The following is a 22,830-nucleotide window of genomic DNA, read 5'->3' on the forward strand; positions in this document are numbered from 1 at the left end:
ACGCTTGGATATGGCCACACTTTTGAGAAATACCCACTTTCCAGTTTGCAGTGTAACCAATATGGCCATTGTGCTTTGCACAAACTTAACATCCTTAATATGGGAAAGGCAGCTGTAGGATACTAATTTTAAACGTTGGACACTTTGGAATGGAATCCTGTTGTAATAAATCTGACCAAATATCAGCATTCCTATTTACACTTAATCAAAATGAAACCCTATTGTTACACTGTAGAGACTGGTACAGGATGTTCTTTGTGTGCAGGTTAGAAGGAAATCGAGCAGAGGGAATTTTGAAAAAGCCCATTCTTAGAGCACTAAGCAGTGTTTCTGGAAGAGGTTTTCATACCAAACCTGTAGCAAACTGTTTTCAGTGGCAGAGAAATGAGTGATGTTGGGTGCAGGGGAATATGCCACCCCTAAACATGCCATTTTGGCATATTGATTAATTTTAATTAAAGTTACTTAAGAAACAGCCAGTGCAAGGACATTCTACCCTCCTTTGTCTGCCTGAAAGCAGGAAATATATCTCCCATATGAAAGGTACCAGGAGTTAGAGAGACATGCTTATCACCAAAGATAGGAATTTTAGCAACAAGAAGACTGTATAAATATTGTTACTTCTTCACTAGTTTATTACCCCAGCCCAAACCCCTTTGTCTTGTCAGTTCTTCACAGATTTATTGTTTGTCTAAAAGGTATAAAAGATGACTGTATTGGGCACTTCTTTGATTTTCATATTTTTATGGGCTCCCATATTTACAAATTTAAATTTGTTTTTCTCCAATTAATCTATGTCGATTTAGTTATTAGACCAGCCAAAGAACCTAGAGGAAGGGAAAATTTTTCTGCCCCCATATGGGGCATGCTCATTTTAATAAAGGTACAATGTATTTGAGTCTCAGACTTACACCGGGATCAAACAGTTAACTTTTCAGCGTGGGAAAAGCAGCAATCCAAAAAGCATGGCATTTCTTGTTTTTGTTTAAACATACATACAAGCTTTTGGGGCACCTGGCTGGCGCACTTGGTTGAGCAGCCGACTCCTGGCTCGTGATCTCAGGGTCGTGAGATTGAGCCCTACGTTGAGCTGTGCACATTGGGCCCTGTGCTCAGCATAGAGTCTGCTTGAGACTCTGTCCCTCTCCCTCTGCCCTACCCCCTGCTCTCTCTCTCAAATAACCTTTAAAAAAATAAGCATAAATAATAAAAATGTAGGCAAACTTCGGTTTGTACTTGATGAGACCCAAGTGTTTGAATATAACATTTTTGGTCATATCTTTAATTGATCATAATATCTTTAAATTAACACCCATATATGTATTTATTGATTTTTGAAGACCATTCCGGTCCGTGCTACAACTCTTGGGAGGTTTTTTTTACCTTCCTTTGAGAAGTCAGGGTGTTGCAATAAGTGTTGAATTTTGAACGTGTCCTTATGTTTTATTGTACTTGCCACTATTTGGATTTGTCTTACTGATTTGTTTATGGGCGTATTATCTGTCCCCTCCCCTGCCCCTCAGCCTCTACAAGTCCAGGAAGGCAGGCTCTCACTGTCTTATGCATTGCTGTACCCTTAGCACTTGGAAGATCCTCGAACACAGGAAAAGATGGGATGAAGGGGAGGAGGAGTTAGCCATGGCGGCTCTGGACTGCATTGCGAACAGTAAATATTCCTTCACACTGACCCCACACCGGTCTAGGAGGCTCACAGCCAGAAGCACCAGTCAATGGGAGATGAGCATAGTTGAAACCATATGATCGCTAGTACTAAAACTCTTTGACTTTATATATCAGAAGGTAAAGCACCTAAGACATTTAAAATGGAGGTTTCAGCAAAAGATGTAGAAGACAGTATGCCGTATTTAAGGAATAGAAGTACCCATTTTGTAGTATCAGATTTCATTTAAATGGCCATAAAATCAGTTGTTACAAAGAAAATAATTTTCCCATACATTGTAATTAGGGAGATCTAACCTGGCCAAAGATTTGGTCTCATAAAGACTGCTGAAAAAACTTAAAATGATGAAACAACAAAATAGTTGTTAATTGAAAATATTAACCAAATGCAGTAAAATGGTCTTAAGTGTATATATTGGCTATACAAGGCACCTTAGAAAAGACCTCATATATGCCAAATTGAATCTAAAATAAAAAAGGAAAATCTTACTAGGATAAACATTCATTAAATATTTAATTAAGTTTATACAGGCCCTTGGATGATGTAATGGGCTAAATTGTGTCCCCATACGATATTGTGATTTTGGTCATCTGAATTTCTCATATATATATTTGGTTTTTGTCCAGAGTTCCTGGCTTACAGCTTCTAAAACCCTTGTAATTTCCTAAGTGCGGACAGTAATAGTCTTTTGTTATGTTAATATGGAATCGGGTAAGTGCCCGGAGGCTGGTTGCCAATGGAGCCCAGTGACTACTGTGCTTAGAGGGTTGGAACTTGCAATCCTCCTCTGGAGGGGGGAGGGGCCAACAATTGAATCAATCTAGTCTAGGTAATGAAGCCTCCATAAAAACCCAAAAGGGCAGAGTTCAGAGTTCTGGGTTGGTGAACACATGATTTGGGGAGAGTGGCATGCCTGGGGAGGGCATGGAAGCTCAGCCCTTTCCCTACGCTTGCCCAGTGCATCTCTTCCATCTGGATGTTCCTGAGTTGTATCCTTTTATAACAAATCAGGAATCTAGTGAGTAAATGCATTTCCCGAGTTCTGTGAGCCATTCTAAGCACATTAATCAAACCTAACTAAGGAAGGGCTCTGGGGAACCTCTGATATATAGCCTGTCAGTCAGAAATACAGGTTAACGACAACCTGGGCTTGGAGATTGGCATCATTGTCTTGGCACATGGAGTGAGGAACCGAATTCTATAGCCAGGTAGTGTCAGAATTGAATTGAATTGTAGGACATCTTGCCGTTGTCCAGAAAATTGCTTGTTGCTGTGGGGAACGACCCCTCCCCCAAACACACATTGGTATTGGTGTGGAAACCCTAAACCCCGATACCTCAGAATGTGACTGTATTTGGAGATAAGGCCTTTAAAGGGATGACTAAGTTAAAACGAAGCCATTAGTGTGTACCCTAATCCAGTCTGTCTACTGTCCTTATGAGAAGAGGAAATTTGGACGCACAGAGACACCAGGGCTGGGGGTGGGGTGGGGGGCAGAGAAAATGTCATGTGAGGACACAGCGAGAAGGCAAGCCAAGAGACTTGCCAAACTTCGCTCTTGGACTTCTAACCCCCACAACTGTGGGAAAATAAATTCCTCTTTAAGCCAGGAGTCTGTTACTTTGTTATAGCATACCCAACAAACTAAACTGAACAGGAGGCCGAAATATCATGGCTTAAGGAACTGTATCAGAATCCACAAATGTTTGCTATTGTGGGTTCCCACACACTTTCCATGCCTGCCATCCTTGAATTGCAGCTTCAGCAACAGCAAAACCATCTTGTAGAAAGGAGTCCAAACTTTTCCATTCCTTGGCATTTTAAAACGGTGTAAAGTTAACTTCTGATGCAGAAAACAAAAGAATGTTAACATGAAAATTTTCAAACATACCAGAAGCAGAAAACAGTACAGTGAACTTCCATATATCCTACACTCAGATTCAGAAGGTGCCAAGACTCTGCCTCATTTGCTTTAGCTCTCTCCTTTCCACCACCTTTTCCTTGGCACTGTGTGTGTGTATGTATGTATTTTTTAAAATTAGGCAACCAGTATTTTACTATACCACAAAAGACACTATGTTATGACTGTAATTCATGTATATTGGAATGCCCTTGAATTCACAATACAAAGTAAAGAAATTGAACTGAGATAATTTATACTTCGTTAGAATTCCAAACTAGGCTACTCATTTCATTCCTTGTATTATTCAAGATATCAATCTAAAAACGTAATTTTGTTCCCAGGAAACTGCTGAAGTTGGGAGACAAATGTTTTTCTATAGAGGTCATTTCATTTAAATGAAAAAGAAAAAAAAGAAAGGAAAAAAGTTGAAAAAATTGAATTCTCAGTTCATTGCAAGGATGTAGATTACTAAAAACTATATAGCATCTGAGGAAATACACATTCTTATTTTTTAAAATGTACACAGGTGGATCTTTAAAAAAGACCAAGAACGTATCCAAAAATGTTAATTGATATGATCTATTGGTACAAGGCTAGTTTTACTTCCTCCTTTGTAATTTACTATATTTGCTAAATGCTCCACTATGGATATTGTATTACTTTTGCAATCTGGAAAAAAAAATGTAAAAAGTACATGAAAATAAATCAAACTGTAGTGGTATAAGCATATTACTTAAACATGGAGGTTAACCATCAGAAGTTAAAAGTGGTTAAAAGTGATTCCTTCTAAATAAAATAAGTAAAAAGAAAAAAAAAAGTGATTCCTTCTGGAAAATGCAGTAAGAGGGAAGGTGAAGGCAAGAGACAATGCTTTCTATTCTAAAACCTTTAAGACAACCCAATCTGTTATTCCTAAGATCAGACATTATTATAAGCCTTTTCAATGATTAAAAAAAAAAAAAAAAACTAATGGGAAGACTAATGGAAAAAAAAACATAAAAAGCAACTTCACTTTATTTCGTCTAAGAATGTCAGTATGGGCCTTTGTGAAACTCCCTAGGTGTGATTACTAGTTTAGTGGTACGCAGGACATCATGGTTATTCACATTCCAGAATTCTACTTAAGTACATATAAAATGCAACGGGATTTACAGAAATAATTTCTTACCTACACTGAAGGCATATTTCAGTTAAAAAAGCATAGAGTACAAACAAAAGTGAGTTTATTTACAAAAATTACAATAATTACAGATAGTACAAATTGAGACAATCTCCCCCGTTACTGTGACAGAAGCTACCAGCCTTCACTTTCAAATGAGGGTTTTGTTATTTCAAGATATGATACACATTCGGTGATCCACTGCCCTTATTTAGAATGCTTTTCTAAATAATTCCAGGGGTGGTTAGCGGTATGTACGTGGGTCATTTCCCTCAACTTTTATTTCCAGAACTACTACTATGTACAAGTTCAACATAACTAGAATATAACAGGGTAGAGTGGCATTGAGTAATTTTTCTTTTCCAACAGAAATTTTTTTTTTTCCCAACAGAAAATTTTGATTATTCTTCAAATATTCACTTAGTGGTTTAGAATTGAAACCATGATTTTTGGCTTTAAAAAGAAAGTCCAATGATTTTTGATGGGTTGCACAATTCCACTACAGCCAGTATTACCTGGCTATTTTTGACAGGCTTGCAATTGTTTAAGAAACAGAATTCCATAGTTCTATTCTGTTTGTTTTTTAAAGAGGGAGAGAGGTAGGGCGAGGGGCAGAAGGAGGGAGAGAATCTTAAGCAGACTCCACGCCCAGCACGGAGCCTGATGCGGGGCTTGATCTCACAACCCTGAAATTGTGACCTGAGGCAAAATCAAGAGTCCAACGCTCAACCGAGCCACCCAGTACCCCCCATAGTATTCAATTCTGTATGAATTTTGTCTTTTATGTTTTTAATCAGAGTCACTACTGCTGCTAGAGGAGTCTGTTGACATAACTTCTACATCATCTTCATTTTCTTTATTATGCCCCGGAGGTTCCAACAAAAAATCATTACTGTGATTTGGTGGTAACATATTCATTGACATGTCATTTGACTGCCATGGATATTGTGGAGCAAGGACATCTGGAGAAAAGAAAGAAGCATATGTAACAATACTTCTACCAGTAATTAATTTACTTCTTAATTACTCTTCCCTTCACACACAGAATCTGAAGTAAGTATTTTTTAAGGCCAGGAATCAAAATGTACATTGGCTATATTAACAAAGATCAAAGTTATCAAGGAAAAGCATGATGTTTTAATAACCAGAACCTGTGTTTTATTTTTTAAAAATCATGCTTCCATCTAAGTAACTTTATACAGTCAGCTGACCTAATTTTTCTTTTGCAAGACATTCACAATGACAAATCAAATGTTTCCTATATATATATCTATGTAAACTATATGCAGATATCTATTAGGTCATATATATTATTCTCTATATATATTTTAAATAGCTAACATGTACTATACTAAGTATTACAAGTTTAAACTGCCTCTTAAACTTTAAATCCACTCTTCTCCCTGGACCCTGAAAACATTCTCCTTTGCCAGCAGCCACAATGTTAATCTCTGTCAGTAGAGGGCACTGGAGGGACTCTGCAAGGGGAACAGGACTAAGCGATCTGATGTTTCCCTTCTCACTCCTGTGGTGCCTGGCTGGCATGCGGACATCAAGCGGTGGGCTCACCCCTGCCAAGTTTCAGTGGCATCTAAGTCTCACCATTACCCTACAGGTGGCTTCCCAGCAAGGCTCCCTGGAACCCTAGGGGATAATTTCCTGTTTGCCGGCTCCAGCCTGCGAATACCTCATCTAACTACTCTGCCAGCCCGTGGGCCACAGCTACACCTTCTCGAGGCTGCCGCGATACGAACAGCAGCCTGAGGATGGGGGTGGGAGAAGCCTCTTCTCAGTGGGTCACTTCCTTGGGTATCCTGCCTGGTCCTAAATGTAGTCGCTCCCCACATCTGCTATTACCATATTTTTAAAAAACAGTTCTCTTTACCCTTTAGTAGTTAGTATCTTGTTACTAATAATTCTTTACATTTTTCTTGTTCATATTGCTGATGTGGTTTCTGCCTCCTGACTGGACTGTGACTGGTATATAATATGGAATAATCAAAATGAGAAAAATGCAAAGATATCAAGGGAAACTGAGGCACACTGAATTCTCAGTTTGTACTTTAGATGATTAAAAATGATGCTTACAAAGCATTCTTAACAACACAGAAACATCCTTACAATAAAATGTGAAGCAGAAAAGCATTATATAGAGCATGTTTTTAACACTGTAAAAATAAGACAAAAAAATGAAATAGGTGAAATATTAAAAGTGATTGCTCAAAAAAACCAGTTTTTTTATAACCTTCTAAATACTTTTTAAATGTTCTACCAAATCAAAACAAGTCACCTACAAAAGATAAAAGATGGGGAACATAAAATAAATGTAAGAATAACACAAAACTATATGCAAAACTTGAGGAAGGCTGAAATTCAGAATGAACCAAGTCTCACAAAAGTACTATTTTATTTAGTTATTGAAAAGCCCATAAAAAGCTGTTATTCATTTTGTTGATTTGGGAGTTTTTCAGGAGTGGGTTCACTTCGTATTCTTTAAAATGAACATATATATTTCTTATTCTGTACAGTATATTTCACAATTTTATTTAAAAAGCTGTTTAAATTTTAATAATAAAAGAGAGGCCTAATACCTGAGGGAAAAAAACCTATTAACAAATGAGAGAAAAGTCAATTTATTCTAATTTCACGAACTCCAGCTAGAACAGTTCTTAAACTAGAGAGCAGGATAATTGGCAGAAAACCTAGCTATTGAAACGAGCTGGGTCTAGAACCTCAAACTTGTTCAACAGCCAGATATTCCATCATCGTGTCTGAAAAACCTTGTATGTCTGAAAGGCTGTTCTGATTAACGTTACCTGGCAGTCTGCCTGCTGCAAGTGCATCCCCTGGTAAATGACCATTTACACCATTAGTGGAAGGATTGTTCATTTGACCCAATAATCCACTTCTCATCTCTAAATCAGTTGGGTATGGTCTCCGTGGGTCCCCTAAAAAAAGACTGCTTTTAATTCAATCACATGCAAATTAAGCATTAATACCTTCTCTGGAAGTATTGATTTTCCTTGATTCACTCTGAAAAACTCAAGACACCCATTTTCAATTTTGGAATAGGAATATCAATTGTTATTAAGAGCATAATATATTAAATTTAAAAATACATGCATTTCTTCTTTGAATCTGTACAGAAATATACCATTTTCTATACTAAAAAAAAAAAAGGAGAAAAGTCTGTCATTTTAGCAATTCCAGATGACAAATTAAAAAAATTATCATGATCTTGATTCTTCTAACTTATTTGCATTTCCTAGTAAGAAAAACAAATGATACATATTCTGAGAGAATAAACAGATCATGACGCTTTTTTTTTTTCACAAGACAGAAAGGACTGGAATGCTTATTTGAAGGACTGTCTAAAACTTTTCCTAACAAACCTCTTTGATCTTGTCATTTAAAGACTAATTCCTAGAACTTTCCAGTGGAGGAATAGCAGGAGCCAATGTTCATTTCTAATCATGAAAGCATACCACTTAGTTTTAGAATGATGAAAACTTGGCAGATTTGGACCAACTTTTTGGTAATATTTCTTACTCACTCCAGATCATTACCCTCAAAACTGTAAGTTAATCTTAGTATTTTCAGTATGGTAAAATACCACCATCATGAATTACTGATGTTGAGATACTATCTCCCACTCCTCCCAGAACACTGCTGCTCAATCTTAGGTCCCTGTCTTATAAATGTTTTACGTACTGTCAATATATATTGCAGTTTGTTACTTTTTTGGTGTTTCTAACTACTCCAGCTCTATCCAGTCCCATGTGCTTGCTATTGGGTGCTCAGTGCTTCACCTTTATCCCGGAAGAGTTGGGACTGTCTTAATTCCCAGGCCAGACCCCTGGACAAAATCCCAATGGTTCTAAAAACTGGGCTTCTGGCCAGCCTGAGTGTTACAGGCATATAAATCTATAGCTTTAGAATCATCACATATCATCTTATACTTTCAAACATTATTTATGATTTTTCTTTTAAAAAGGACAGAAACAGAGGCGCCTGGGTGACTCAGTTGGTTAAGCGGCTGCCTTTGGCTCAGGTCATGATCTCAAGGTCCTGGGATCGAGCCTCACATGGGACTCCCTGATCAGCAGCGAGCCTGCTTCTTTCTCTCTTCCCTGCTCGTGCTCGCTCTCTCAAATAAACAAATAATATCTTAAAAAGAAAAAAAAAAAGGACAGAAACACAGTCCCTGGGGCAAAAGTTCTGTAAAAAACCAAACTGATCAAACCCATGGTCCACATTATTACTTATAAGATATTAAAGGTATGAAAATATATAGCAGATGTTTCTAAGGACAAATACATTCTATATTTAAATCATTTTTCCTACTTTTGAGTACAGTCACCTAAGAATTTTCAAAACCACGTATGTCTAATAAGAGAAGTATTTTTTACCTGGAACCCAGGTCAGTGGGGCACACACAGCATTACTTGCACTAATCCTATGTGCATACTTAATTATTTCTTCAGAAGAGATGGCACCTGAGAGAGTTAAGAGGAGAGAGTAGCATGTTAGTCTAGTAATTTACAAGTGTATAAACGCATGCCTCATAATCACATCTTTATTTTAAATTATCTGAAAACAGGGTAATCTGAGTTGCCTACCTTCCCTAATAATACCTCGTAATATGTATATTGTTAAGCTTAAATCATATAGATTCCCCAAGTAAAGAGCAAGACATCTAGAAAAAACAGCTAACAAAGTATCAAATTTGGGACATTAGCATGACAAAATTCCCTAATCTCAATTAACTACCATTAACTACTCTTATTTGTTCTCAAAGCAACAAGGAATACAAATAAAACAGAGGAAAGAGTGTTTTGTCTTCCAATGACATCTAAGCTATTAAATGAGGACAGCAGTTCACACTATACCACTCAATTGTTGACTTGATGTGACCCTATGATTATAAGTAGACCTAAGCAAAAACATGTCCATAATATATTCATTAGATTAAAAAAAGTAAGCTGCTAAATAATATGTATAGCATGACCTGGTTTTTGTTTTAGAATATATGTACATATATGTATTTGTATTGTTATATTTGTATTAAACATCTAAAAAAGATGGACATACACCAAACATTAACAGTAGTTACCTGAAACAGGAAATGAAGAGGAAAGTTAGACAACTGTGAGGTGATTAAAGGTAAATAATCTACAAACATTAAAATCAAGTAACCAAAGTTTTCATTCTAACTTTTAGTACCTAAACTAAAAAATCCAAAATGGAAGTCTTTTAAAGAGAGAAGTGGGACAGGAAAAGAAGGCATGCTGGTTATCTGCACCATTAAATGTGCACACATCCCAAAGCCACATCTAGTTCTGACTTCAGGACACTCTAGTCCCAACCCAGTTGCCCACTGCACATTCTCCTTCACTCTCTGTCCTGTCTTTTAAGATTGAACTCACATCCCACTTGCTTCCAGCTCACGGTTCTCTTCCCTTCTCTCAACAACTTTATAAACTCATTGTCTTTACCACACATTCGGATACATAGCCATGACTTTCCTTATATTACCGTTGCTTCTTAGAACCTGAAAAAGGTGTGATACCTCCCCAGTAATACACAGCACAGTGCTAGCACCTAGCAGGCACTTTACAATACAAATTTATTGGAATCATTTCAATAGCAGCAAATAATTACCAATAACACCGTCATCTGTTTCTTGAAACCAAAACTTGGATTTTTCAGACAGTCATTGAGTACTCCCATAGTACTAACCTTTTCTTGCTTTTTCTATTGATTTGAGTTTTTCTTTTGCTTGGTAAACAGCTGTTGCCTGAGTCGAATATTAAAAAAAGAAATATGCTTTATTCTTAACTATATCAAGCAAAATTTTCGGCTTAATTCACAAAATCATTAATCCCAGAGGAACAATATGCAAAAGCTGGAAATCCCCATTATTTGTAATGTTCTGAAACACAATTTGGGAATCATTTATATCAGCTGGTTAATGAAAGAAATAACATATATACATGAATCAGTCTTCATTCACAAATTGTTAGAAACAAAGTATAAATTGGATTGTTTACTTTTTTCTTTATGCCTTCTATCAGACACGCATAAGAGATCCAGACCACATACCACTCCCAAAGCATCCTGTTCTTACATTCAGTTCAAAGATAAAATACCAAAATATTTTTTTTCTACTTTACAAGACACATTCTTGTTATTGACAGCCTTACTCATTTACACGTTACCATTACCTCCATGCTTAATGACTGCTATAACGAAAACACCCACAATCCCCCCCCCAACCCCTGGAAAGGTACACTAAAGGGTAAAATGAAGTTAAGCTAGTATACGCATCCTCAACTATAACATGGTGGTTAAGAGTATGGAGTCAGAGAGAACTACGTTTAAGTTTCATCTCTCTACTTTTCACTCTTCCTGGGCAAGGTAGTTATTAATTTAAAAATCTCGGTTTCCTCATCTGTAAAATGGAACAATGGTACAAATCTAGCATAGCTGTTAAGAAGACTTAGATAATACATGTAAGCTGCAAACAAGCATAAGACCTGATGCACAAGTGCTCAATAAATGTTAGCTGCTACTTCCTAAATCATAAAATTCAATCTTTTTATGGTCCTTGTGTTCACTGTCTTTATTCAATAATTACTTTTTTTGAAATCAAATCTAAAGAATATAATCTGAAATGCAGAAGAAAAAAAAAAGACTATTCTGCAATGATATTCATCAAAGCATTATTTATAACAGAAAGTTGGAAAGCGAAACAAAGAGGATATAATACATGAAAAATGCTTAAGTTTTAATAAATAGTAATAGAAAGCCAGTAGTATCCTACTAATTACAAGATTAAAAAATGAAAACCTCTGGGGGGGGAAAAACCACTGTGTTGTACACCTGAAACTAATGTAACATTGCGTGTCAACCAGACTTCAATTATAAGCCCTACTGGAAAATTAAAAAAAAAAAAAAAAAAAAAAGTCTGAGACTGAAATGAAATGCACAAAACTATGAATAATGGCAGTCTGAAGAGAGACTAACACAACCTTTTCCTCTTCTATTTTTCTGTATTTTCTGAATATCTTTTGATAAGTATTACTTCGCTAATGGAAAATAGATTTCATTACATTTTTTTTTTAAAAAAGCGTTTTCTTGGGGTCATTTCTTCAGCAAGTGGTTAATTTACCCTGAACCACTTAGGTTTCTATCTATTGGAGCCCATTTTGATGCATTTTGAAGATTCATCAGGGATAAAGATTCTAGCAATTTCTGGTCCATATGAGAATCAAACTCAGCTGTTTCTGTAATACCACCATGTAACAGTTACATTAGTTAGTATTTACTGAAATAACTGGGCAAATAATAGCAAAGAAATTGCTTTTCTGAAACAGTAGCCAAGAACTAGGAAAAAACAAAAAAACCCAAAAAACTATAGAGTCCTTGACATATGCCCAAATCCCACCTAGTTTAGAATGGAAGACTAAATAAGTTAATGTAAATTTTAATCGATTTATAAAATTGATACATATTTCTACTGATTTCAAAATATTTTAAAAGCTGAAATAAAGATTTAGACTACTAATAACTGAAAACTTCTAACGGGACAGGATAAAAGTATAACTTCCCAGTTCTACTAATTCAATCCTAAAAAATTTTAAATAATGAAAATATGGTTCAAAAATAATGCAGACTATCTGAAAACATTAAGTAAAATAGGGAATGACAATGGCCTTTCATTGAACCAAACTGACAAGCTGTCACTTTTAGACTTGGAAAGTCAAGTTTTCTGCCACTTCAAAATATTTTAAGTTAGATTTCTTTTTCAGAAATAGATTAATATCTTTTTTACCTTATTTTCTAACAACTTACCAGTATTTGTTCTGCTTCCTTTAGCTGTTTTTGTAGTTGCTGAATATCACTGTCTCTCTTCTCCACTTCCTTTTCTAAAACTTGCATTTCATGATGGATTTTTCCCTGATTGAGTGCCAATTTCATCAGTTCTTGAAATTCCCCATCTCTGTGAATTAACAACTCCAGGACCTGTCAGGTAACAGTTGATTAGAGCAGAGAGCAGAATAATGAAAAGTGACATTCCAATGAAGCAAAGAATCCACATGTGAATTGGCTAGGCTATAAAATTTTAACACCTTCAAAGTATTATTCTAATCAACGTTAAGAATAAAAATAACCTACCTATGATTATTTTGGAAAACAGACTAGTATCAAGACTTTCTACTTTTTCTAGTTATATGCTGTTCTTTCATACAAGTCTTCAGAACTACCAATATGACAAAATGAGGTTTATTCATTTCGCAGGTAAGATAAAATTTTAAAGTTTATCCTTAAAAATATAATGCAATGGAGGTTCCCCCCAAATCTGGTATTTGAGATGATTTTAGTTGACACCAAGAACTATAAAAAATTTCTACAAAATAAACAGTCTGATTAAAAAATGGGCAAAGAAACTGAACAGACATTTTTCCAAAGACATAAAAATGACCAAAGGTACATGAAAAGGTGCTCAACATCACTAATCATCAGGGAAATGCAAATTAAAACCACAACTGGATATCACCTCACACCAGTTACAATGGCTATATTCAATAAAACAAGAGATAAGAGTTGGTGTTGGCAAAGATGTGGAGAAAAGGGAACCTCGTGCACTGATGGTGGGAATGTTAACTGGTGCAACCACTACAGAAAACAGTATGGAAATTACTTAAAAAGTTAAAAATAGAACCAGCATATGATCCAGCAATTCCACTTCTGGGCACTTATCTGAAAAAAATGAAATTATTATCTCAAAAAGATATGGGCACCCACATGTTCACTGCAGCGTTATTTACAACAGCCAGGATATGAAAGCAAACTAACAATCCATCAATATATGAATGGATAAAGAAAATGTGGTATGTATTTTTTTTCAGTTTTTATTTAAATTCCAGTTAGTAATAATACAGTGTAATATTAGTTTCAGATGTACAATATAGTGATTCCACACTTGCAGATATTACCCAGTGCTCATCACAAGTGCAGTCCTTAATCCCCATCACCTATTTCACCTATACCTCTACCCGCCTCCCATCTGGTAACCATCACTTTGTTCTCTATAGCTGAGAGTCTGTTTCTTGGTTTCCCTCTCCTTTCCACCCCCATGATCATTTGTTTCTTAAATTCCACATATGAGGGACACCTGGGTGGCTCAGTCAGTTAAGCCTCTGCCTTCAGCTCAGGTAATGATCCCAGAGTCCTGAGATTGAGTCCTGCATTGGGCTCCCGGCTCAGCGGGGAGCCTGCTTCTCCCTCTGCCTGCCACTCCCCCTGCTTGTGCACTCTCTGACAAATAAAATCTTTAAAAAATTCTACATATGAGTGAAATCAAATGGCATTTGTCTTTCTCTGACTGCCTTATTTCACTTAGCATAATACTTTCTAGCTCCATCCACGTTGCAGCAAATGGCAAGATTTCATTCTTTATATGGCTGAGTAATATTCCATTGTGTGTGTGTGTGTGTGTGTGTGTGTGTGTATACACCACCCCTTTATCCATTCATCAGTTGATGAACATTTGGGCTTTTTCCATAATTTGGCTATTGCTGATAATGCTGCTATTAATATCGGGTACCTGTATCTCTTCAAATTAGTAGAAAATGTGGAATGTATATATACAGATACAGAAATATTATTCAGCCATAAAAAAGAAGGAAATCTTGCTATTTTTGACAAGATGGATGGACCCTGAGGCCATTATATTAAGTGAAATAAGTCTGACAGAGAAAGACAAATACTGCAGGATTTCACTTGCATGTGGAATCTAAAAGAGCCAAATTCATAGAAAAAGAAATCAGACTGGTGGATGACAGGGTGGGGGTGGGCAAAATGGGTAAAGATGATCAAAAGGTACAAACTTCCAGTTATAAGATAAATAAGTTCTGGGGATGTAATGTACAGAAATGGTGACCACAGTTAATGATACTACACTGTATACTTGAAAGCTGCTAAGATGGTATATTTTAGCAACTTTGAAAAAGTTCTTAAAAATGTACAGAGAAATGGAACCATGAGAAATTTTTCCAAAGACACCCAAATCACCAACAGGTACATGAAAAGGTGCCATGGTTGCCCTGTCATCTTCTTAAAAGTTCTTATGACGAGAAAAAAAATTGTAACTATGTTAACTAATCTTACTGTGATAATCATTTCACAATACATACATACAACAAATCATTATCTTGTAGGTCTTAAACTAATGCAATGTTATATTTCTACTATATCTCAATTAAACTGTAAAAAAATTAAAACAAAAAATCCCAAAGCGCCAAACAGGATGCAAAGACATTATGACAAAATGCGTAATTTTTTTAAAGTTACAAAATCATACACAATCAACTATGATAGCAAATAAATGATCAAAGCATTAAACTATAATGTAAGGAAACGATGACATAATTATAGTAAATTCTTCATTATGGTTGTCTCAGAGTTGAACTGATGTCAGAAATACTTTTATGATAAATGTATGATGCATAAAAAAAACTTTTACAGTTACACATTTGTGCTATTATGTTCAAGAAAATATATAACTCACATTAAACCTGTGATGTCATGCATAGTATTGCTTTATGATGAAGATGGTTTAAAAAAGAGCAATTTCCAAAAACAGTAAATTTTCAAATGGGCACATCCCACTAATATTTAATAGTGTCAATGAAAATTATACAGGAATTCACCGTATTAAGTATAAGGTTTAATTCTGTCCTGGGGTGGTGATGATAATAACTATCCATTACTAAACACTTCCTAAATGTACTTAAAATGCAGTATCATAAATCCTCACAACAACCTTCCTAAGTGTACTTAAAATGCAGTATCATAAATCCTCACAACAACCTTATGTGACAAGGTACTGTTATTTTTTAAGGACAGAACTGCTAATCCTTACAAAGTATAAGAAAAGCTAGTGCTGACTGGGCAGGTCTTAGTTATGACCTACTGAATTATCTGCATGCCTGGCAAGTATATAATAAGTGCCTAGGAACTAAAGTCAAAACTTGTATTTCATTTTGCTCATTTTGTAATAAACTCTTATTTCACAAGTATTTATCAATAAAGTATCTGAGACTAGCATTCCTCTATTAACGTATTTCTCTATAAGCTTTTTCTAAAAACAAAATAAACAATGTACAAAAAACAACTTTAAAATCCCTAAAATTACCAACTTTTACTACTTGTAGCCTTACCTAATTCCCTCTCTCCATTTGAAGGGATTAACCTTTGAAGAAAACAAAGTTTTATAATACCTCCCTACTGACAATCAAATTTCTCTGCCTTCAAAACATATTATAAGATAAAACTAAGATAATGATGGGGCACAGAGCTGTCTCATATCATTAAAAAGATTAATCCTTCCCAGCTGTTTTCTTTTAAAATTTTAAAAAATTATGGTAAAAAACACATAAAATGGCATTTACCCTCTTAACTTTAAGAAGTTTTTGGATAGAAAAAAAACCTGCTTACTGTAGAAAATTACAAAGCACAGAAAGGAATAAAGAAAATAAAAACTTGTAAACTTAACGTCCACAAAACAGTTTCTATTAACAGTTGCATGCTCCTTTATTTCTATTCATTTTCAAGTTGCATTAGAGGAACCAAGCAGATAATAAAAGGTTTTTATGAGAGCATTAACTTTTTTCTTTCAAATATTGTTTTAATCTCCATTTAACAAGCTTTGTTGGTTAATTCAAAAGACAAAAATGAATAATGTGTAACTAGAACTAAAAGAGAAAATAATACTGCTAAACCCTTAGACAACTATTATCTTAAGCAGCGTTACCTTATATAAGTGATTCAAAGAAAATATCCATTTAAAAGTTGTAATTAATAATTTAACAGAATCCAATCCTCCTGTTCTCACACAAAGTAAATGTAAATAGGGAAACTGCAGAAATTATGGGGATTTCTTGTTTGTAATTTAAAAAGAAGCCACCTACCTGGTTTTCCTCATCAGGCGGCAACAACTTTTGGTTTCTTGAAATTGCCAACATTTCTATAAGTTCTCTAAAAAAGAAAAACAAAAAACCAAAACATCTTTGCCAAACAAATACAACAGAAGCTTTATCAACTGATCTCTACCTAACTGACTTGCTGGATTCATGGTACCCACAGCATGCTAAGTATTCACACAGCCTCTGCCCCACAGTGACTGTGCACTTGGGCTCTCACCAGCAAGACTCAGTTGTGTTTGTTACCAGACTCATTTACGCAAGTTTTACTTACTACTATAATTACATAAATTAATATCCAGTACATAAATACCAAGGAAATATGACTGTCAACAGAAAAGAGCTGTTTCCATAAAAACCTAAGCTGAATATTTGGGAAAGACTCCACAGCTGTCCGCAAAGGAATACTGCAAAGAACCAAGGGAAACCATGAAAATTCAGCAGCTAAGACTGCTTATGAGCATCTAAGTTCTCATTTCACGTCACTATTTTTTTTTTAAGTAATCTCTATGCCCAATGTGGGGCTCAAATTCACAACCCTGAGATCAAGAGTCGCATGCTCTACTGACTGAGCCAGCCAGGCACCCCTCATTTCGCTTTAAAGAAACATACTAGAAGTTGGTAGACAATGCATTATGGGTGGTTTATGCAAGAAAACCCCCTACATACAGCCCACTGGCCATGGCCCTTCATTTACACATTATCTGTGGCTGCATTCCCACTACCACGGCAGACTGGGGTAGTTGCAGCAGAGAACTTATGGCCTGCCAAAACCAAAAATATTTATTATCTGGCCCTTTACAGAAAAAGTTCCCGGACCCCTGTCTTAGATGAAAAGATGAGTAAAAACATAAGTTTATATGCTTTAAGGTAAAATAAAACAATTACGGAGTGGATGAATCATTTTTTAATGATTTTCTACATGAACTGAATTTTTAAATTAAACAGACAGGTATCAACTAAGAGGGATTCTACATATAATAAAATCCTATCTTTCTGGAACGCTTACTTACTAGACATGACAATTTTCCTATATGAAAATTAGTATGAAGATGAGTATAAAATATGTATCAAGCAATATCCATATATTAGTTTCAAACGTGCTGACAGACGGGACTCCAGAAATTACGTAAGAGGGACAGCTACACAATTAGCTACCTGACACCAGCAGTCAGCCCCAGTGTTTGTACCTTCTCACTGGCTGCTAGGCTATTTTCACCCTCATATTTCCATCTTCCTTACTGCTAGCCTCATGCTATTTTTCTGGATGGTGCCAACTGAACCCAACCTTCCCCACTACAAGGTTCCCATACCATTATGTATGAATTAATTAGCTGATTAATGAAAAAAGTGGATATGGCAATGCAAAGTCTTCATTCATCCATTCATTAAATATTTCTTAAGTGTCTATTTTGTGCCACTTTCTAGATGCTTGGGTTATAAAAGTGAACAATGGAATTTAAATTCTAATACAGGACGCAAGAATAACCAAGAAAATAGGTAAATAAAACCAGAGTAAGAAGGGTTGGGAAAAAATAAAGCAGTGTTAGAGCATGTGAGTGAGGTGGTCTGGCTACTTAACATTGGGTGGAGTCAGGAAAGGCTTCTCTAAGTGAGAAAAGCCAGCCATGAAGAATGCTTGTAAAAGACATAGCTAATTCAGGGGCCCAAAGATGGATCTGAGGAAGTGTGGCCAGAATATAGTAGTAGGTACTGGGGAGCAGAATACAAAATGAGGACATGGGTAGTTAGAGGAGGGAGGGGCCAGACCGTGTTAGGGCCTTGCAGGTCACGGGAAAGGATCAGTATTTCATTCCAGGTACAATGAGAAGTGACCAGATCACTTTAAACAGGGAAATGACATGAACTGATTTATGTTTTTAAGCAACCTGCTAAGCTATCTGGAGAAAGGATTTTAAGAGGGCTAGAATGGAAATCAAGTTAAGTGGCTTCTGTAGTGTTCCATGAAAAAGATGACATTGGCTTTGACTAGATCCTAGCCACTAGGATTTAGTAATGGAAACCGGTGAAACATGTACAGACTCAGAATGTATTTTCGAGGTAGAGCTGAAAAGACTTGCTGATGGATTAGACAGACATTTTATGAAAACAGCATGTTATATTAACCTTTTTCTCTACCCCATAGATGAGATATAAACAGCTGAGAACCTCTGGTCTACACAAAGGCTGGTTTCAGGGGTGGGGGTGGTGGGGATGGGAAGTATGGTAGGAGATATGGAATGAGACTTTTTCTGCTTTTCTTGCAAATGTAGGCGTATAAATCCAAAGAAAACCTTAAAAGAGCCTGCCTTAGGCACAGGAGTACAGTGGGAAGAAGAAAGCTGTAAGACAGTGCTGTTCAGTAGCAGTGTAGAACTAAGTGGAAACCTTTGTCCTCCCCAATGGTAAAGAGGCTGAAGGAACCCCTGGGCCCAGGCTCTGGTTACAGGTGTGGGAGATAGAGCCCTGTCCCCACTACAGAAGAAGCTGTACTCCTGGCATATCAAATTAGAATCTATCCACAATTCCCCACGGAAATATAATTTACATGGGGGTTAGATCCCATATTATTAGTGGTACTACACTTCAGGTAAATTATAGATAAACAGATTAATAGGCTGGTGTGGAAACCTCAAGACTCCTATTAACATTTCTTAAGGACAATGAGTTCTGAGTCACAAACATGTTAAGAAAAACTGTAGACTATAATTTGTGTTTCTATTGTTAAAATTTCCTCCACAGACTACCTCATTCTATCTTGTTTTACAAAGTAACAAATATACCGATTCTCCCTCTCCCTCTGCCCCTCTCCCCCAGTCACCGCTCACTGGCGCTCCCGCTCTCTCTCTCGGTTGCTCTCTCTCAAATAAAAAAATAAAATCTTTAAAAAAAATTCCTCCAAACACTGCCTCATTCTATCACATTTTACAAAGTAATAAATATACTGAAAAGCTATATAATCAGGTAACAGTAAAAAATATATCCTAAATTTCAAACCCACTGTTTTCTAAAGTCAAGAGGTTACATTAGTTTTTCTTTCCAATTTTTCTTTAAAAATGCAAACAGAAAAATTTCATTAAGAGGATAATGACAAATTTCACAGATCACAGAATCAGTATACGTAGCTATATCTGACTGCTAACATAATGGCATTTTTCTGAAAGCTGATCACACTGGAATAGACTCATTCTGTGAAATCTCAGTGAGTCTTTAGTGGCAAACCACAGTGACATCTCTTCTACTACCACCACCATCTCCAGGGTCAAAAAGAGGTATACATTTTCACTCACTGTCACCCAGTCTTTCTTTATTGATGAACAAATAAAATAACATGGCAGATTAAGTCATGAGAAAATCAGAAGAAAAGAAAAACAAACTTTTAAAATAATGGTTATAATAACCATTATTTTTTGAGGTTGCAAGGACCTCAAAAAAGCAGCAGCTTATCTCCAATTTGTCAACAGATTCAATGAGTACTGCAAAACAATGAAAAATCAAAGTGCTTTTAGCATTCCTGGGGAAAGGGCAATAGAACTACAGCTTCTTTCAGAGAATGCAAAAGAGAACTCACCACCTCAACTAATCATGCACAACTAGAAAGATGAAGTGGGAAAGTTTCAGAAACAGATTGAGGAAAATTTAAATTTAAACGATACATTTCATCAAACAGAAAATGCTATACTCCAGAATTAAGGAAATATTAAAAAGAGGGAGAGAGATAAATTGGTCAATTTACAAGAACATTTCACTTTTTTAAAAAAGATTTTATTTATTTAATTGTCAGAGAGAGAAAGAAACAGAGAGAGGGCACAAGCAGGGGGAGTGGCAGGCAGACGGAGAAGCAGGCTCCCCACTGAGCAAGGAACCCAGTGTGGGACTCGATCCCAGAACCCTGGGATTATGACCTGAGCTGAAGGCAGCCGCTTAAGGGACTGAGCCACCCAGGTGTCCCATACAAGAGCAGTTCAATTTAGTCTCAAATTTAACACAACTGGTAAATGACTTAATTATGCTATTTCAAGCGAAGAGTCCATGATTACTACGTAGACGCACTCCTGCAGGTACCAACAGCATCCGGAAAACACACCTCAGATACACAGAGCTATAGCCAAATAATCCAGAGGCAAGATCTTCAGACTGACTACCGAGCTGTCCAATGTCAGAAGAAATTTTCAAAGACCATTACCCTTTGTGAGTAGGTTCAAAAAAATAGTTTCCAAACTTGGTGAGTATGAAATACATACCAGGGTCACAAAACAGACAAATTATGTTACAGCAAGTAAACTCAGAAAAGAAACGAATTTACTGGGCTCCAGAGTAAAAGGGTGAGAAGTAATAGTTCACTGAATATACTAAGGCAAAGATTTGAAATTCGAGGAGCAAGATTCACTCAGAACAAAAGGCAGAGGCCACTACTTCCCAAAGGGGGTGTCACTTCTTCAGAAGTAAACCTATTTACAGAAAAGTGGCACACTAAGCTAGACATTTGGACTTTATCTCACTGGGCAGCGAGAACCTACTAAATATTTTAGAGCAGAAAAGTGACATGACATGTCTTTTAAAAAGATAGCTCTGCTCTTGGGCAATAAAGAAAGTGCAGAAGCATAAAGACAAGTAAAACAGTAGGGAGGCTGCATGAAAAAAACAGAATGGTGGGGATGGGAACAAGAGGTCAAATCTGAGCAACATTTTAGGAGGAAGAATCAAAACAATTTCAACATCCACGTGAATGTGAGAGAGTTAAAGAAGACTTCAACTTGACAAACTACCATGAACGATGGCAGAATAAGGACAACGACATTCGATTTCTTCTACCTCTTCCATGCTCGCTTTACTCCAACTATCCCAAACTTGCAATTCCACCAAGTCGCGCGTGCTCCTGCCGCCAGGCGTCTGCACCTGCTATTCCAGCTACCAGCCGCCTACTGAGTGCGGTGGACTCACTCTTCCCACGCAGTCCTTTCTCCAGGAAGCCTGGCTGACTACAACGAGACAGGCACCTATAGTCCCCGTGTTCCAGTAACCCGGAGCGCACGCCTCGGATTAAAAACAGGTTCCGCACCATAATGTCTGTTTATGTCTATCTCTTCCCCCTTGACACTGGGCTGCTCTATGTCCGCATCTAGTCTCCCCTTCACTACCGTCTCCCAACGCTTGGGACCCAGGGGGCTTTCCTTAAACGTCTGTCGAGAGTCCGCGGACGAAGGTACTCACACCTGGCGACCTCTAAGGTTCTGACGGTTCTGACAGTGTCGGGGTTCCAGCGTCCCTGCCATTACTAAAACATCCTCTAAGGCGGGGGGGGGGGGGGAAGGATGCTGTCTCGGAGTTCGGAAGGGTTGCGGACGCCAAGTCCACGACACTCGTGCACGGTCTCTGGGAGCGCGGCCTCCCCACGGAGTCCCAGGAACGAGCACCCAGGCAGGCGCGGCCGATTCACAGTCAGTCCTCCCGGCCCAGCCCAGTCACGCCCTCAGACCGACGGCATTACCTCGACAAGACCTCCAGATCTTCCAGCGCAGACAGCAGCCGCTCTCGCGTGCTGTTACCGCCGGCCGCTCCAGAACCGCCTCCCGGCCGCTCCTTCTCCTTCTCCCCACTCGAAGACGCCGCCATGCTCCCCACAGGCCCACAGCCGGAGACTGCGCAGCTGAGCACCGGCGAGGAGAGGCGGGCTCCGGAGGCGGAAGCAAGGGTCACCGAGGCGAGGGGAAACGAGGTCAAGGCGACAGCGGCCCCTATGGGCCTGGAGACGCACTGCGGACGGCGGCGCCATCTGATGGGCCAGCGAGGGATTCTCAGGTCCAACCCAGGGAGAAGAGCCAGAGAACAGGGAGGCACGACGCAGTGCGGTTGCCCTGCGCGCTATGGTTTTCAAGTAGGGAATGGGAGGCTCAGCGGGTTTCAAGCATTTGAGGAAATTGCATAATGACCTACGTCTTGTATCAGTTTTTTTGTGATATGGGCTACTCTCAGCATTAACCTGTCTTTAGTTTGCAGCCCTATAATGCTAACCCCACCTTCCTGTTCGGCCTCTCCTAGAGGTTGTAAGCCGCTTGGGACAGGGACCATAATCTTTTTTTTCTTTATGGTAGTAAAA

General features: G+C 37.5%; 1 protein-coding gene across 1 annotated transcript; it reads right to left on the reverse strand.

Annotated features, from left to right (window-relative positions):
• Nucleotides 1-5,515: 5,515 nt before the first annotated feature.
• Nucleotides 5,516-22,382, reverse strand: MED4 (mediator complex subunit 4). Its single transcript, XM_045796810.2, has 7 exons — nucleotides 22,222-22,382; nucleotides 16,719-16,785; nucleotides 12,598-12,768; nucleotides 10,483-10,540; nucleotides 9,153-9,239; nucleotides 7,560-7,691; nucleotides 5,516-5,705 (listed from the first exon to the last, which is right to left on the reverse strand). The coding sequence occupies exons 1-7, from the start codon at nucleotides 22,344-22,346 to the stop codon at nucleotides 5,533-5,535; spliced, it is 813 nt and encodes a 270-aa protein (XP_045652766.1). The 5' UTR covers nucleotides 22,347-22,382; the 3' UTR covers nucleotides 5,516-5,532.
• Between the last annotated feature and the right edge of the window lie 448 nt (nucleotides 22,383-22,830).

The sequence above is a fragment of the Ursus americanus genome, chromosome 10 (genome assembly GCF_024610735.1).
Source record: "Ursus americanus isolate L20-20 chromosome 10, mUrsAme1.1.p, whole genome shotgun sequence".
Classification (NCBI taxonomy): Eukaryota; Metazoa; Chordata; class Mammalia; order Carnivora; family Ursidae; genus Ursus; species Ursus americanus.

Excerpts from the sequence above, each read along its gene's own strand:
- MED4 (XM_045796810.2), bottom strand. The coding sequence starts at position 22,346 with ATGGCGGCGTCTTCGAGTGGGGAGAAGGAGAAGGAGCGGCCGGGAGGC. Across the intron at positions 7,692-9,152 it reads CCCACTGACCTGGGTTCCAG|GGGACCCACGGAGACCATAC; the intron begins GTAAAAAATACT and ends GTCTTTTTTTAG. Across the intron at positions 5,706-7,559 it reads TGCAGCAGGCAGACTGCCAG|ATGTCCTTGCTCCACAATAT; the intron begins GTAACGTTAATC and ends TCTTTTCTCCAG.